At 36.9% G+C, this 16,791-nt stretch overlaps 1 protein-coding gene across 1 annotated transcript in view; it reads right to left on the bottom strand.

Moving 5' to 3' along the window:
• Positions 1–24: 24 nt before the first annotated feature.
• The window catches only part of LOC6631750 (TWiK family of potassium channels protein 7), a 30,286-nt gene continuing 13,519 nt past the window's right edge, over positions 25–16,791 (bottom strand). The window contains exons 2-8 of the mRNA XM_002054993.4: positions 2,619–2,780; positions 2,331–2,454; positions 1,687–1,836; positions 1,434–1,625; positions 1,251–1,366; positions 1,101–1,193; positions 25–1,026 (exon numbers count right to left, since the gene is read on the bottom strand). Coding sequence (XP_002055029.2) covers positions 868–1,026; positions 1,101–1,193; positions 1,251–1,366; positions 1,434–1,625; positions 1,687–1,836; positions 2,331–2,454; positions 2,619–2,780 — 996 coding nt within the window. The 3' untranslated portion in view covers positions 25–867. The remainder of the gene's footprint in view (positions 1,027–1,100; positions 1,194–1,250; positions 1,367–1,433; positions 1,626–1,686; positions 1,837–2,330; positions 2,455–2,618; positions 2,781–16,791) is intronic.

Raw genomic sequence — 16,791 nt, forward strand, 5'->3', positions numbered from 1 at the left:
CCGGCATTGAGAGTTTCCGCTTAATTGAAGTCTTTTTTGTTTTGTTTATTATGCATATTGGACATTAATGAATGATTATTTTTAGTAATTGTTACCTAATAATTAATAGTTTCTTAATTAAAAAAAAAAAAAAATCGTATCCATCACCTTTTGCCATAGCGAGTATTGCAGCCTAATTGTTGCTAATATACGAGGCTCGACCAATAAGTTGCATTGATGCAGGAAGAGAGGGTATTATGAGATACAGAGAACATCTTAACAGCTAGCAAAAGCGCATAAAATCGGCTGACTATATCATAAGTATGTCCGTTAAAGGAACAATCGGTGTCTCAAGGGGCATTTAATCTTTGGCGTGATGAAATAAGCGCTATGTTCCTGCACCTTTTCTGTTTGTTATGCATTGTCGAGCGTGTTTTCTTGACTAGACAATTGTGTCACACTCTCCACTTACAGAGGAAGCCAGGTGGGAGGGGCTGCACAGATGCAAATTAGGTTTCCATCTGATAATAGGAATCTCAGCTAGCGTGTGCTTATTGATCGACCCTCGCATGTGTATGCGACCACAGTACGTATGAGCAATATTATTGCCCAGACATTTACAATTAATTATATTTAGAAATTAGCTTATGGAAGTCGTTGGCTGGACAACACTGGACAACAGGGCATCCGATTCCCATTGATATACATACATATAAATCGATGAACAATTATGGGAAATACAACAACTAGATATTGTGTGAAGCCTAACTAAAATAAGTACAAGATTTCATCTATTATATGATATTTGGTTTTGTGCCTAGCTCTAGAAGTATGCTATGAGTTTTCCTTCCGCCTCACTCATTTTTGTCGGCCAAAAGTGGAAGCTCCTTAAACGGATGACTCGTAGATGACAATTTGCAGCACCTTGGGCTTGCTATTCTGCGCCTCCTTCACCTCCTTGAGTATGGCATTTGTGATGGCCTCCAGTGCGGCAATATCCGAATTGTGCTCGCTCTTTTTGTTGCTGTTCCACTTGGGCATAGATACCTGTGTGTGTGTGTGGGTGTGTGTGTGCGGGCATTCATTATTGAGAAGGCAATTAGTTGACGCTCTTCACTTACGGTTAAGACCTTTTGCAGTGTTGCATAGTCAAGGCCCGTTCCCGCCGTCTCGCCCAGCCGACGCAATGTCTCCGCCATGGGACCGGAAAGTTCCTGCAATGCGTCGCATAGCATGAGTGCAGCTTAACAGCTTAGCAGGTAAGCACTTACCTGCAGCTTGGCCCAGCTGGTCGCGTACTGGCGACGCACCAGCTCAATGATAGTGGAGGTTAGAGCCAGGCCAATGAGTATATAGAGCGTGCAGAGCAGCATGTAATTGGGTTTCTCTGTGGAGAGCAGAATAAGAAAACATATCAATAAGCTATTGCAACCGTCTGATTCTGGCTAACGCACTCGGCACCAGATCACCAAAGCCAATCGTTGTCATTGTTATGAAACAAAAATAGAAGCCATCAAAGAATGTCCAGTCATCCTCCCAGAGCAGCAGCAGCCCGGCACCAGCGGCTAGATAAACGCCTAGAAATCCAACGGCCAGAATCGCATAAAACCACGTCTTACCGATAAAGTTCGTGAACTTCGGTTTCGCTGCAATCGATAGACATTAATCGAACCGATAACAAAACAAATCTCTTAACGGTCTACTCACTGGGCATATGCGTGCCAAACACGGACACAGCGCTGGCAAAGAGCCGACCCCAGTCGGCAATGACCGTCAGTGTGAAGGGTATTCCAACAAGTGCAAAGCAAATGCAAAAGACGCGACCGCTGATCGTTACGGGCACTATATTGCCATAGCCTGCCATAATAGAAGGTTCCAAAATAAGTACGAATTTTAGTATTATACTCGCGACAGACCGCACCAATTGCTATGCCTCTACACAATAGAAACACCAATAATTGAGTATTTTTGCGAAGAAAAAAAAAACCGAATTAAAATAGCAGCACGAAAAACAATCGCAATTGCAATTGCTGTTGACAGAATTCGAAGCAGACGCGCATGTATTAAGAAATTCTTGGAATTTCCGCACGGACAGACAGACGGACATGGCTAGATCGACTTGGCCATTGATGCTGATTAAGTATATATTTACTTTACTCGGAGATGCACCTTCTGCTCATTTTCAATGGGTTCAACGTATAAAAACGCGCTTTGCGTAGTATAAACAAAAGCTAAGTTCGACCAGATCACAGTTGAGGCTAAGTACTATAATAATAGCATTAGTTCTTTATTTAGCAAATGCAGATGAAGTTTATTTGAGATTATTTAAGTGATTAAAGCTTATCGCTTACCTATGGTGGTTAACACAGTTGATGAGAAGAACACAGCTTGCAGTATGCTCCAGCGCTCATAGGGCTCTGGAAAGTCTTTATCGGCTACGATAAGCAGCCCGCCCTCGGCCGCCTGCTGTACGGCCTGTGAAGGTTTGGGAAATAACAAATATAAATTAATTAAAATCTATACTTCATTCAAGACATGGTTAGAAGAACTAAGCTCAATAAAGATTGGCTTCCTTCTGACATTTACACAAAACCATTTTAGCCTTTTTAAAGCCAATGTTGAGTTGAGCTAGAACTTACCGCTTCATATTTGGCCAGCTCAAAGGCGAGCAACTCGTTCAGATTGTTCACCTCAGTATTGTTTAGTATGGTGCTCATGAAGCGTTCCCGCTGGGTCTTGACCACATCCTTTAGCTGCGTTAGGCGCGCCACCTCCGCTGGCCGCTCCAAGTGGCGAAAGATCTGCGTTAACAATATGGATACAAATGGGGGGCAATTGCAAATTACAAGGTTATGCAGCATTAGCATTTAATTAAAGTGTGTCGCATAATAAATGGCACACAGAGCATCGCATACGGCGCATGGGCTGATGAGATGGCGGGCTGTGCGGGAGCATGATGATGGCATCGCCATGGCTATGACCGAGTCCGGCCCAGCTTTATGCAATTTATTGACATTAGATTGATGGCCACGCCGGGACTATGCACATTGGTATCCCTTTCTATGGGTATATACTCTATGCCCATAAAAATGGATCAATGGCTCGAAACAAATTCAGCAATTGCTTGTAACATATTTCAATATTTCCCTGTAACTTTTTAACAAACATAAGCGTATCTCGATAAATCAAAAGACTAAGCACTTTTAACACTCGAACATACACACATGAAACATTCAAAGATCTTTTTTGCGTTACCAAGCCTGTTAAATAATTAACATGAGAGTGGAAATTTAAACTCAAATTTAACCTCTTGGTAAAATTTAGTGACTACTCCACTCCATTTTTCCAACATTATAACACGAGCTGGCAAACATGCAAGCTACAAGTAGCGTAACGTGCCTGTTAAAAAATTAACATAAAGTTTACATGATAATGTAATTTAATGTATGTTAATGTTAATGTTAATGTACATGTTAATGTATGTGTAGCACGCAGCTGCAATTGCTAATAAATATTCAATTTTGCTCATATAATCCGTGAGTACAAGGCGTTTTGCATAAGTTAAGTCTTTTTGTAGGGTATCTCGTAGCTGTGGTCACCGAATTGTTATTATTGTCGCTGGCAGCGAGCATCATTAAGTCAAGTAAGTGGCATTTGCGATAGGTTCATTAACTCTTGAGTGGAGGAAATGCAAGTTTTAATGCCAGCTCGGTGAGTCAACAAGTTTTTGAATGTTTTTCCTACGCGCGTGAACATCTAAATGTAACATAATGTTCAAATTGTATATTCAACAGCTGAGTTTTTCCTTGACCTTAACCATTGTTATGAACACAAAAAAAAAAAGGAAAAACATTTAATGAATGCAATTCAATTGAACAATTAGCAATAAGAAATTTTCCCCCCATGGTTTCGGGCATTGAATTTTGATTTTTGATGTTCGGATCTAAAGGTTCTCCAAAAAAAAAAAAAAAAAACACAAGATGCAGAAGAAGAAAAACCCGAAATATTCTCTTCATTTTTCACACATCATCGCAATAAATTTGTTTAACGTCTAGTACGCGCTTTTGCTTAGTTTTTGTTATAAAAATAGTTGCACAAATTGATTTGTGTTTTACTTTCAACACCAAAAGAACAACAACCAGAAATATACGTGTATATGGTATTTACGATATGTCTGCCATGTACATACACATATATATATATATATATATATGTCGATCCGAAACTGAATTCGCATTCGAAATTCAATTGAAATGTGTCCGCAATTTCTCTTCTTCGCGCCCAACGACTTGTATTAAGTGTTCCACGCTCCCGACCAGCGACAAGATGACCCCATAGAAAAATACACTTGGCCAGCAGCTGTGTCTTTGCATTTTCTGCACACACAGAAACACTGTCCAGCACAATTGTGCACACAACAATATGGTAAATACCTAACACATCTATTTAGTATTTAGATAAAGAAATGGACAACACTGTTCAACATGAATTAGCTCGAAAATAGGTATACACTTTGAGTTTTCAATTATATATCACAATTTCAGAATATTCACAGTATTAAATAGAAGGATTTCCCTTTTTCGCGAACTAATAAGTATTTTTGCAAATATCTGTTAACTATTTAACAATATAAATGAACCAAACTGTGTATATAAAAAGAACAACACTTTTATTTCAGAAAAAAAGTGTGCACACATCATTTTTGCAGCGATGCTCAAATTTTATGCACCCATAATCCATTGCCCCCTCGCGAACGAGTTTTATTAAGAGAACCCTTCCCGTCGCGTGCCGCCTCTCACCCACAGTCGAAATTTGACAGCAGCAGCTGCAACTGTGAAGTTTTTAAAGAAAACGCGAAACTGAGTATATATTCGGCACGCCGAACATTTAATACTCATGTAAACACTGAGTTGTATGGACAGTTTTGTAGATGAAAATGGGATCGGATGTCTTCTATGGTCGTATATAAATTTAAATATTTTAAACTGACGAACATTATACAAAAAGGAAGTCAAAGCTTCACATACGAACCTATTAATGTCGACAGAATGTGAGTAAAAATAACGAAATTAAAGATTTTTCTTATAATAGAGTAAAATTCAGAGAATTGCAAAACTTAGCTAAAGTTGAGAGAATTGTGAGAAGGCAAAACTTAAAATTTTATACGGAAAGCTTTTTGTATTTTAAAAAATAAAACTTATGTAATAAAGTTATTTAAAATGAAAGTAAAGTAAATTGTTTGACTTAAAGGAACAACCAAAAATTGCAAAAATATTTAATGGTTGAAATTAAGTCTCGCTGCTGCTCAGTGCAATTATCGTTCGTCCTTGCACATGGTTTATGATAATTTAGTAACATTTTCGCAAAGCTACGCAATTGTGTAATTAGCTCTGGTTCACTCAACCAAATGATGGCGACAACTTGTCCCAGTTCAAAAGTTATTCACACTATAATCTATAAGTTCTGTCCATGGGCAAGGACAAGCACAGCGGCATCATCGAAAATAGCAGCAGCAGCAGCAGACAGGCGTTAAATCAACTTTAGAGCTTCTGACGGGTACGGTTCTCCCCCTCTCCCCCTCTCTCCCGCTCCCTCTCCCTCTCTCTCTTGGTCCAATCCGTGACCGTACCATGCGGCGTATACGTTATGTTTATAACAATTTCGTGTCGTCTCAGTGGGTTCCGTCCGTGTGTTGTTTTTGTGCTTGCGCATAAATTATAATTATTAATAGACAGACTTTGGTTAAGATGCGACACGCAATGCGGGAATCGTGGCCAAGATCCTAGCAGATATGCGCCGTTTATAGATAACAACAAAGGTGTTTGGTCAGTTATCTATAAGTTTATCAAAAACATACTTGTAATCAACGATAAACTAGTTTGCTCTGACTTGACTGATAGACAGAAAGCTTAATTTTAGTTGTACTTACAATATGTGATGCGAGTGAAGTGAAGCTGGGAAAATTCCACCTGTGCCAGTGGAATATTAGTGGAAAATGTTTTTGTGAAACTTATTTTAATATAAATCAAACTTATATTGAAGAATGCTTTGCAGTTTTTCGCAAAGTACGCGGAAAATTATGGTCAAAGCTTGTTTGGCTTAAAGTTGAAAGGACTGAAAAGTGTGCAGCAAACTTTGAATATAACTTTTTTGTTTATCATCCCAATCGACTACAAGCTCCCTTTTTAATATCTATCAAGATACAATACACTATTCTAATAGAATAATATATCATAAGTCACGCCTTGCTTGTGGGCCCTAAGCAGTGACTGTGATATTTGGCGCAGCGCCGGAAGCTGAAGGCCGTCTGGAAAGGGCTTAGAACACTTGTCAGAGCAAGTGTCAGTCCATTTGCACGCCATAAATCACATGCCGCACGCAGCGCCACGCGCAACAATTGCCACACGGCAGCTGAGCATAAAGTGCTCCATTGTCACCTGGCACGTTTGCAGCTACTTAGCGGGGCAGCTGGCATAATAGCTGGGCAACTACAGTGTATACCTGTTTGGCTAAGCTGATGAACACCGGGCGTATGCTTCATATTGTGCTGTTATTCATTTCCATTAGAGAGCAACAACAACAAAAAATGCACACATTGCGTATTCTTCACACTTTTGTTGTTGTTTTTAATCATAAGCGACAGCAGCAGCAACAACAACAATTACGTCCAGCGCAATTTTTTTTCATTAAAAACAAAAAAGGGGAAGTAAAAAAGGAATCCTGTAAATACTTTTGCTGCTGCTATTCTAATAATGATGTGCGGCCCATTTAGTGGGTGATAATTCATTTCCGCTGCTGTCTCCGGTTTGCGGGCTAAAAGCGCCCAAAAGCAGGCAACCCCGAAAATGGATTGCCTATGTGTGTGTGTGTGTGTGTGTGTATATATACAATGCATGTACATGAGCTCGCATATTTGTTATGGGCGTGAAACCAATAATGTAACAGCAAGTCAGATCCTGATATATGAAAGGGTATATATCAGGAATATCAGAAATGTGAACAAGCTCTTGTTGTACTTAATGCTAGCCCGCACTAAAAGCTGCCTGCAGCTGAATCGGGCATAAAATTATATAAATTGATAGTTTTATATTTGAAATTAGTTCCGGCTGTTGCCGGCCTCCAGCAACAGCAGACGTTGCCATAGGACGTAGTACAACAGGCCTTGGCCACAAATGAAAAAATCGCAAAAAAAAAAAAAAATGACAAATCACGACCTTCAACCAAGATGAAATAGGGTATGGTCCTGGGCCCTGAGCAGTGAAACCAAGCCCGAGCCCAAGCCTGCCAAAACGGAAGCGCGGTGTAAATGCGAAAATTATTAGCAGCGTCCGAAGGGCGCCACGAAATGCTTTCGCTTTAATGATATATAAATATTTGTAGAATGTGTTTTTCTTCCTACTCTTTCTACCCTAACCTGCCCAGCTGTTAAAGCTGCCTTGATATTGGTCAATGTATGTTGGCCATATATACTCTATATATACATATACTAAACGATATTCATAAATTTGTAGTTGTGGGGGGGAGGGACAGTGCGGCAAATGTTTTAAATTGTTCTTTTTATCTTTTCCATCAGTTCATTGATATCGCTTTTCTTGCTAAGCTCGCGTTTGGCGAGAGAACAGTTTTTGGCTCGAGAAAAGAAAAACGTTCGGAATTGAAAAACGGGCTAGTATAAGAAGCTATTGTTCGGCTTCTCTTTTTCTTATTCTAATAAGTATATTAATTACAATAAACAGTAAACAGTTAACAGTAACAGAGGGGAGAAGGGGTCTGTAGCAGCGCTATGAAACATACTAGATCTGTATATTCTATTCAAGAAGCTACAAGTCAAATTTGTTAAAATCACATGGGTTTGCTTAAAAAATAGGATTTTCATATCGATATTTATCACCTGCCTCGAAACGGGGACAGGTTATCGATTATCGGAAGCAAATTTGTACAGAAGGATCCACAAAAATAAAAAATTTTCAATCAGACAGGCGAAAGGACGGACGGACAGACGGAAGGCTGGATAGGATGAACAGACGGAAGGACGGACGGAAGGATGAACGGAAGGGCGGACGGACAGACAAGCGGGTGGACGGACAGACAGAGCGATGGACGGACGGACAGACGGAGGAATGCATGGACAGACAGAAGGAAGGACGGACGGACGGAAGGACGGACGGACGGAAGGACGGACGGACGGAAGGACGGACAAGGCTAGTTTGACTCGGCTTTTGATGCTGATCAAGAAGGGATATACTTTATGGGTTCGGAGATTCTGCCTATTACATACTTTTCCACAAAAGCAATAAGCCCATTTTAACCATTTTCAATGGGTTCAGGCTGTGATTATTATGATATATTGTTTTTCTTTTTTTTTATTTTTCTATTGTATAAGTGTTTATTTTGTTGAATTTTTATTTTTATATTGAGTAATCAAATCGATTGCATAGAAACTGTGATCTTTGTACAGGGCATCCTCTAGTCGACCAGACTCGAGTAGTTTTTTTAGTTTTTTTTTTTTACGTGTTGATTCTACCTATAATAACACATTAAAATAGAAGTTTAATATTGGTCTGATATTCAGCGCTTTGTTTACAGACAATACGCATTTTCATTTTCCATGTTGATGCGCTTTTCTTTTCGTTCTGGTCGTGCGCCCGAAAAGCCGCGGGGCGTTTTTATTATATGGCTACAAATTTTCATGTACTTGAACTTTGTTGTTTTTACACTTGCCGTTTTTGAATTTATGTTTTCATAAGCTTATGATTTGATACCAAATTAGACATAAATTTATTATTATGTTGCTGCTCTTCTTATGCATAAATCGCTGGCACTTCATTAAATTTGATTGGTGCTTTGTCTTATTTATTTACAATTAGCTGATCGTAAGCTTTGGCATGATTTACACTGGAAAAAATACGAGTCGCTTTGAACAGAGAGAGAGAGAGAGAGAGCATGACTTTGTATGGAAGTAGAAAAGTATCAAAAACCGTGCTAATGTAACCATAAAAATGTCTTGAGAGAGACTCAACTTGAACTCTGGTGCTTCGCCTTGGCAACTGTCTTGACTATTTGGTCCAGTGTATGACAGGGTAATCGTAATATTGATACAAGCTGATACATTTTCCGGCTGTGTGCGTCCGTCTGCTGGCAGCAGCTGCTGGCCCGTAACCCAGCCCATTAAATCAAATATAAAATGAGTAAATTTTCATTTTTTATGGCCACTTGCAGCAGCAGCAGCAGCAGCAGCCCCGCGGCGAGCTCATTTTGTACATTTGCACTTGACATATTTATGCATAATTGTTATGGGCCACGAATTATGGCCAAGGCCATACAACAAGAAGATGCCACACAATTGAAGTACACAGAAATCAAATTAAGAGTCCAACAAATATATATATATATAGTGACATATCCATAGTCGCACCCACCCTTTAACATATCTTAGCACATAAGCATAAGCACAATTATAAACATTTCTAATATTGTAAACAAAGAGCCTGGTGATAACATCGACATTGGTCAAGATCAAACTGTCCCCCTTTGGTAGACATAAACAATTCACCCTAAATATCACGCCACTGTCAATGTTCCCATCAGAGTACTATCCCACGCATAATTGCTGACGCAGCTCAAACTTCACTCAATTTTGACTCAAACTCTCTCAAAGCGAAGTTTGCTAAGCGACCGCAACAGTTAGATAAATCAGTTCATATTCGGGAAGCAAATCTGAATGTACTCAACAAAAGTAGCCGTTAAGTGAAAAAAATATATTTCAATTTATTATTTTCACTTAACGGCTACTTTTGTTGAGTACATTCAGATTTGCTTCCCGAATATGAACTGATTTATCTAACTGTTGCGGTCGCTTAGCAAACTTCGCTTTGAGAGAGTTTGAGTCAAAATTGAGTGAAGTTTGAGCTGCGTCAGCAATTATGCGTGGGATAGTACTCTGATGGGAACATTGACAGTGGCGTGATATTTAGGGTGAATTGTTTATGTCTACCAAAGGGGGACAGTTTGATCTTGACCAATGTCGATGTTATCACCAGGCTCTTTGTTTACAATATTAGAAATGTTTATAATTGTGCTTATGCTTATGTGCTAAGATATGTTAAAGGGTGGGTGCGACTATGGATATGTCACTCCCCCAACCATTAGAAAAGTGCCTGTCCTCAGGTGTTTAAGTTTGGATATAGTGTAACATTTTCTTCTTTTACAATTGGTATATCTCCTATTATTGTAGGTGTTTCTTCTACTTTGGGTTTTTTATATTTTATAATTAATTTCTTAGGTATGCTTTTGAACTTATATGTCAAATACAGTGTTAAACTTATTAATATGATTACAAATATGGTTATTGTAATTATCTGGAATACATTGTTAAATTTTGTATGTGCATTTATAATTTGTTTCGTTTGTACAAACGAAAGTGGTTCTAATTTTATAACATCATTGCTTACGTAAATGCTTTGAGTATAATCTAACATATTGTTTGAAATTGAAATTTCATTAATTTGCAATGAACAATTAAAGATTTTTATTATATTGTTTCCTTCTATTGTTATTTCGTTATTTATACAATTATGGTTTAATATAGTTTTTGGTAAATTCCAAGTTAAAATTATATTTGGTTCTATGTAGTTGATTTGAAAATTTTGCAAAATTTTAGTATAACTACATTCTGATGTTATTTGGTTTAAAATTCCTGTTAAACATTCATTATTAATTAATTTTTTTGTTTCTCTGCTATAAACTTTTTTATCTTGGGTAAAATATTTTTCATGAGCTATTTCTGTCAAAATATTATTATTTTCATCCGGGTATGGAATTATTTCGAATACCGGGCTTTTTATTATTTCTCGAGGAATATGGGATATTATCAGTATTTCGTTTGTATCTGATTTAAACCAAGTGGAAGTTTTTGTATTCAACAATTTCTCAGAATTAACATGCAACAAATAGTCATGTTTTAGTAATTTTGGGTTAAAAATTCCTAATCTTGTGAGCTGCATTCCCATCTCAATGTCTTCTATATATTCTGTAAAGTGTTGTAAGTTAAATATAAGGATATCTAATTTCTTTCCTTTTTGTTTCTCTTGATCTAGTTCGTTCATGATTTCTATTCCTTTGTTTATAGCTTCTATTATGTAATTTAATTCGTTAACCTGAACGCTGTTTTCTGCTAAGTTGCTTATTTTTTGTTCAATTTCTGCTTTGTCTTCTTGATCTAATGTTCCAAATAAGTATTTATATGCTGTTCCTACTATGTTAACTAAACCTCTTTTGCTGCGTTTGGCTATTTTTAAGCCGTTTATTTCTCTGTTTAATTTTTCTACTAGGTATTCGATTTGTATAAGGTTATTGAATTCTTTACTTTGTTCAATTAAATTGTTAAAAGTTTCTTCGGTTTTTGTTGAGGTTATTTATTAGTTTTTCTTTATTAGCTTGAGTGTCATACTCTGGTGTACCTGCATATATGAATATGTCCGCTGGTGTTCTGTTAGTCGTTTTGTGCTTTGTTTTATGATTGTACGTGTAGAGTATAGTTTCAAATTTTGTAAGTTTATTTTCGACGTCTGAGTCGCTGTTAATGATTCTTAGTTTTTCGTTAACTGTCTTATGAAATCGTTCTACGTCGGATATACCGTTTTTACTAGTGGTTATATTAATATTTACTGCTTCTGATTTTAGCCATAATTGTAAAGCTGTGCACATAAAAGCTGAGTCTTTGTCTGCCTTTATTTCGATGGGTTTACCCATTTGGTTGAACACTTGTAATATAGCTCGTTTGGTTTCTAGCCAGTCTCTACTTTTTATTTCTATTAATGATGCAAATTTTGAATAGATATCAATGCAAGATAAAAATTGTTTATCTCCTACTATGTAAAAATCCATTACATATTTTTCTCGGATATTAGCGATTTCCGGAGTTATTTCGAAAGTTAATTTTGTATCTCTGTGTTCTGTTTTTGCGATGTTGCAAATCTCACATTCATTTATTAGATTTTGAATTAGATTTTGATAATCTGGGAAATAGTGGGTTTCTTTGAACCAATTGATAGTTTTTTCAATTCCTGGATGTAATAATTCTTTGTGCTTTTTTAATATTAATTCTTTGAATTCTGCGTATGTTTGAAGGTCTATTAATTTTGTACTAGTTTTCATTGCCTTTGTTGAATTATTCGGACTTATTATTTCTAAGTAGGCTTCTTGAAAAATTGGAAAATCTGCTTCGTTGTGGAAGTATAGCACACTTTTCTTTGTGCATAAGTATTCTTTTATTAATTCTTTGGCATGCGTATTAGTCATGTCTTTGTACGTAATTTTTATGTTGGTTTTGTGAAAGTAATTCGTAACTTTTGTTTCGTTCTCGGTTCCTTTTTCAAATTCTATTTGTCGATTATAATAATTAAGTGGTCTTTCTGTGATTTGTAAATGGTTACTGTTGTCTTCTTGAGCACTATGTATTGTTGCTCTTGTGCTAATTGTATCTTCGCCTAAGAAGTTTTCGTTTAATTGAATTCTGGACAGAGCATCTGCCACATAATTTTCTTTTCCTGGGACGTATTTAATTTGGAAATCAAACTCATTTAGCTTGATCTTCCACCTTTGTAATTTCATGTTAGGTTCTTTCATATTATTTAACCAGACGAGTGGTCTGTGATCACTAAGGATTTGAAATTGTCGACCAAAAAGATAGGACCTAAAGTATTTAGTGGCCCAAACGATTGCTAATAATTCTTTTTCAATCGTTGAATAATTTAACTCATGCTCGTTGAGAGTTCTACTTGCATAGCATATAGGCTTATGCTCTTGCGAAAGGACGGCCCCTATTGCCATATTACTTGCGTCTGTAGTTAATGAAAATGGTTTTTCGAAGTTAGGGTATATTAAAATTGGGTCGGATGTTATGAGTACTTTTAGCTTTTCAAACGCTAGTTCGTAGTCTCTGTCTTTTATATTGATTTTTGCTCCCTTTTTTAATTTAAGTGTTAATGGTTTTACTATATTAGCGAAATTTGGTATAAATTTCCTATAGAAACCACATAATCCTAGAAATGATTTAATTTCTTTTGGGGTTTTTGGAATTGGGAATTTGACAATTGCTTGTATCTTGTTGGGATTTGGTTTTATACCCTCAGTTGTGATGATGTGACCGAGAAATTCAGTTTCTTTTCTCATAAACTCGCATTTATCCAACTGTAGTTTTAAGTTAGCTTCTCTAAGCTTCTTAAATACCTTTTGTAGCGACAAAATGTGTTCCTCCAATGAAGTGGAAAAAATAATAATGTCGTCTAAGTAGACCAGACAATCTTTAAAAATTAAATCTTCTAAGAGATTGTTCATACAACGTTGGAACGTTGCAGGTGCATTCTTAAGACCAAATGGCATGCGAGTGTACTCGTAATGGCCATGTTTAGTCGAAAATGCGGTCTTGGGTATTGAACCAGGATCCATTTGGATTTGGTGGAAGCCTTTGGCTAGATCAATGGTTGTGAAATATTGACATTTTCCAAGTTTGTCTAATATTTCATCCATGATCGGGATAGGGTATTTATCATTAATAGTTAGTTCATTGAGATTGCGGTAATCTATGACTAACCGGAATTTTTGCTTTCCAGATGCATCGTTTTTCTTTGGAACGATTATTACTGGTGAGCAGTAAGGGGATTTGGATTTACGTATGATATTTTGTTTTATCATATCGCTTATTTGTTTATTTACTTCCTCATCGTATATTTGAGGATATTTGTATGGACGCTTGTAAATTGGGTCCTCATGTTTCGTTAGAATTTTGTGTTTAATTGTACTAGTGAAAGTCAAATTGTCACCTTCATGGTACTGGATATCACGAAATTCATGTAAAACTTTTTTTATTTTTTCTTTTTCTTCTGAGTTTAGGTGCTCTAGCCTAAACTCATTGTTTTCTATTAATTCATTATTAATAGCGAAGTTAAATGGTCTGTCCTCTGTTGAGGGTGGATCAAGGCACTCTTGTGCGGTCATGTCCTCTTCGACCTCTTCGTCATTATATCTAAAACAAAAGTTAAATTCTCCTAAGGTTACGGATCCTTGTGCATAGTCTATTTTTGCTTGACATGCCTCAAGGTATTCTCTCCCAATCAGAACATCATAATGCTCTGAGAAGTCGTGAATATAGAATTTTTGTTTGCTCGGACAAATTTTGCTTGCTCCTAATCGTATACTTTGTTTTAATTCAATAACACCATTTATGGTGTGAACCTTTAATGTTTCGTTGTAAACTGGAAAATTTAAGCGGTTTGTTTTCATTAGATTTATGGTTGAACCTGTGTCGATGACACATTTTAGAACTTCGTCATTCATAATCAATTTTATGAATGGATTTCTTCTGTTTGTTCCGAGGCTTGCTGATGAAAATTTTCGGATGTATCCATTTTCATCTGCCCACTGTTACTATCTCTTTGACGTTTAGTCGGAGGGTTTGGTGCATTCAAGCGTGAATGGGACTGATTTTGGTAGTTTAAGGGATTTTGGTATCTACCTTGACTTAATTTCTGTTGGAACTCGTGGTGAGCTTTCTGATTGTCTTCGGACTTATTATGCTGTTTATTTTGTGCGTGATAACTCTGATTCGTGTTGGAATAGCCACTTGAAATGGTGGTTGGGTTAGCATTTTGCTGATAATTTCCCATGTTCCTACGATTGTTATTTGGATTTCCCTGAACATTATTATTTTTAGGTTTTTCAGTAACGCTATTTTCATATAATCCCTCTCTTTGAGCTACTTGCTTTAGTTTTTGTGTCGACGTAATGTCGTGTCTGGCTAACATCATGAAAAGCCTATCTGGTAATTTTTTTGTAATAACATCTTTGATTGTGTTATTCATAGCATTTGTATAAAGGGTTGTATTGCTAGGTATATTTTCTAGTGCTAACTTATTTAAAATAACAAAAGATTTATTCTCGAGCTCCTCGATGAACTTACGGACGTTTCCTTGGTAATTCGTGTTGTATAAGCGTCGAAGGAGTTCTTCAAATGGTGTCTGCACTTTGTATTCTTCAATCAATGCGTTTCTCAGCTCCTGCCAAGTGTTGGCTGCTGTCCTTTGTGATATTCTCTGAGCATCTCCTGTGACTTGCAATTCGATGGCTCCGTATAAGATGCTATGTTGTCTAACATCTCGGGTTGGATACAGGTGTAGGATGTAATCTATCCTTTTAATGAAGGCGTTTAGTTGATCCGTTGATCCGTCAAAGCTTGGCACCTGTCTAAGTTGTGAAAGGGCCTGGTTGAGGTGTTGTTCTGATAATTCCATTGTCATCTTGGTGTAATACACTTTTTTTTGAATAGTTTTGAGTTTGTAGGTTTGAACTTTATTGTTCTTTGATTTTGCACTTTTATTTTAAGTTAAAGTTTGTGATGGATTATTGTGTAAATGTTTTTTTTTTTTTTTGTGTGTGTGTCTTAAAAAGACTCAGTAATAACGTATTGCAGGGATCAAACGATATGCAAAGCCAGTCGTTATTAACTGTAGTAGCTTTATTGCCCAAAGGGTCAATATTATTAAGCTACTAATGACCCGAAGGTTCTTGTGCGGATACGTATTCGAGAAAATTTTTATTACACTCCGACAACACTTTCGGTCGCGATTGTGCGTTAGATCTGGGAATTAATTATCCTTTAGCGATCTTTAATTTTTCCCGACGTATCCTACCGGCTGCGCCAATTAAGTTTTACACGTTAGGTTACTATAAAAAAATATATTTCAATTTATTATTTTCACTTAACGGCTACTTTTGTTGAGTACATTCAGATTTGCTTCCCGAATATGAACTGATTTATCTAACTGTTGCGGTCGCTTAGCAAACTTCGCTTTGAGAGAGTTTGAGTCAAAATTGAGTGAAGTTTGAGCTGCGTCAGCAATTATGCGTGGGATAGTACTCTGATGGGAACATTGACAGTGGCGTGATATTTAGGGTGAATTGTTTATGTCTACCAAAGGGGGACAGTTTGATCTTGACCAATGTCGATGTTATCACCAGGCTCTTTGTTTACAATATTAGAAATGTTTATAATTGTGCTTATGCTTATGTGCTAAGATATGTTAAAGGGTGGGTGCGACTATGGATATGTCACTATATATATATATATATATATATATATATATATGTATTATTCCAGCCAGCGAATGATAATAATGTGCGCCCCACCTGTGCCATCCGCTAATTAACAGATCTGAGCGGTTGTTTTTGCTGCTGTTGGTGCTTTTTATTTTTTCTTTTTTATTTATTGCGAGCAAATTCCAACTCAACTTCTAAGTGCCAGTGTATGTGTATTTTATGCAAATGCCGTTTGACCCAAATACACCGAACCCACCGAACCAGGTCGCAACTGCCCAAAACAAAGAATCAATATTCTTGTATAGTCGAAAGGCAAATACACTTTATATGACGGATGCACAAAGTCTCTATACAATACGCAAGTGCCAGAAATCTTAATTTGTTACTGTGTTTTTTTTTTCTCTATGCACGCCGAGACGAAATTTGCGAGAGCTGAAATAAAAAAGAATTTTTTCCTTCCGGAAAATAACAACTAGTCTGTTTTAGACATGTTATTAAAGCCTTTTATAAGATATTTAATATATTTTAATAAATTTATATATATTTTACTTTGCTTTGCCTATGCACAAAGATAACAAACATGTTGACAAAAGATGTATACCTCCGGCAAGAGTATACAAATGGCCCATTCGAACGTTTGCAAGTGGCTTAAATAAAGGACGCAGCCAGCCATCAACTACCAGCCGGCAGCTGTCAAGGCGTGACATTTGCCTATGA

Source organism: Drosophila virilis, chromosome X (assembly GCF_030788295.1).
Source record: "Drosophila virilis strain 15010-1051.87 chromosome X, Dvir_AGI_RSII-ME, whole genome shotgun sequence".
Classification (NCBI taxonomy): Eukaryota; Metazoa; Arthropoda; class Insecta; order Diptera; family Drosophilidae; genus Drosophila; species Drosophila virilis.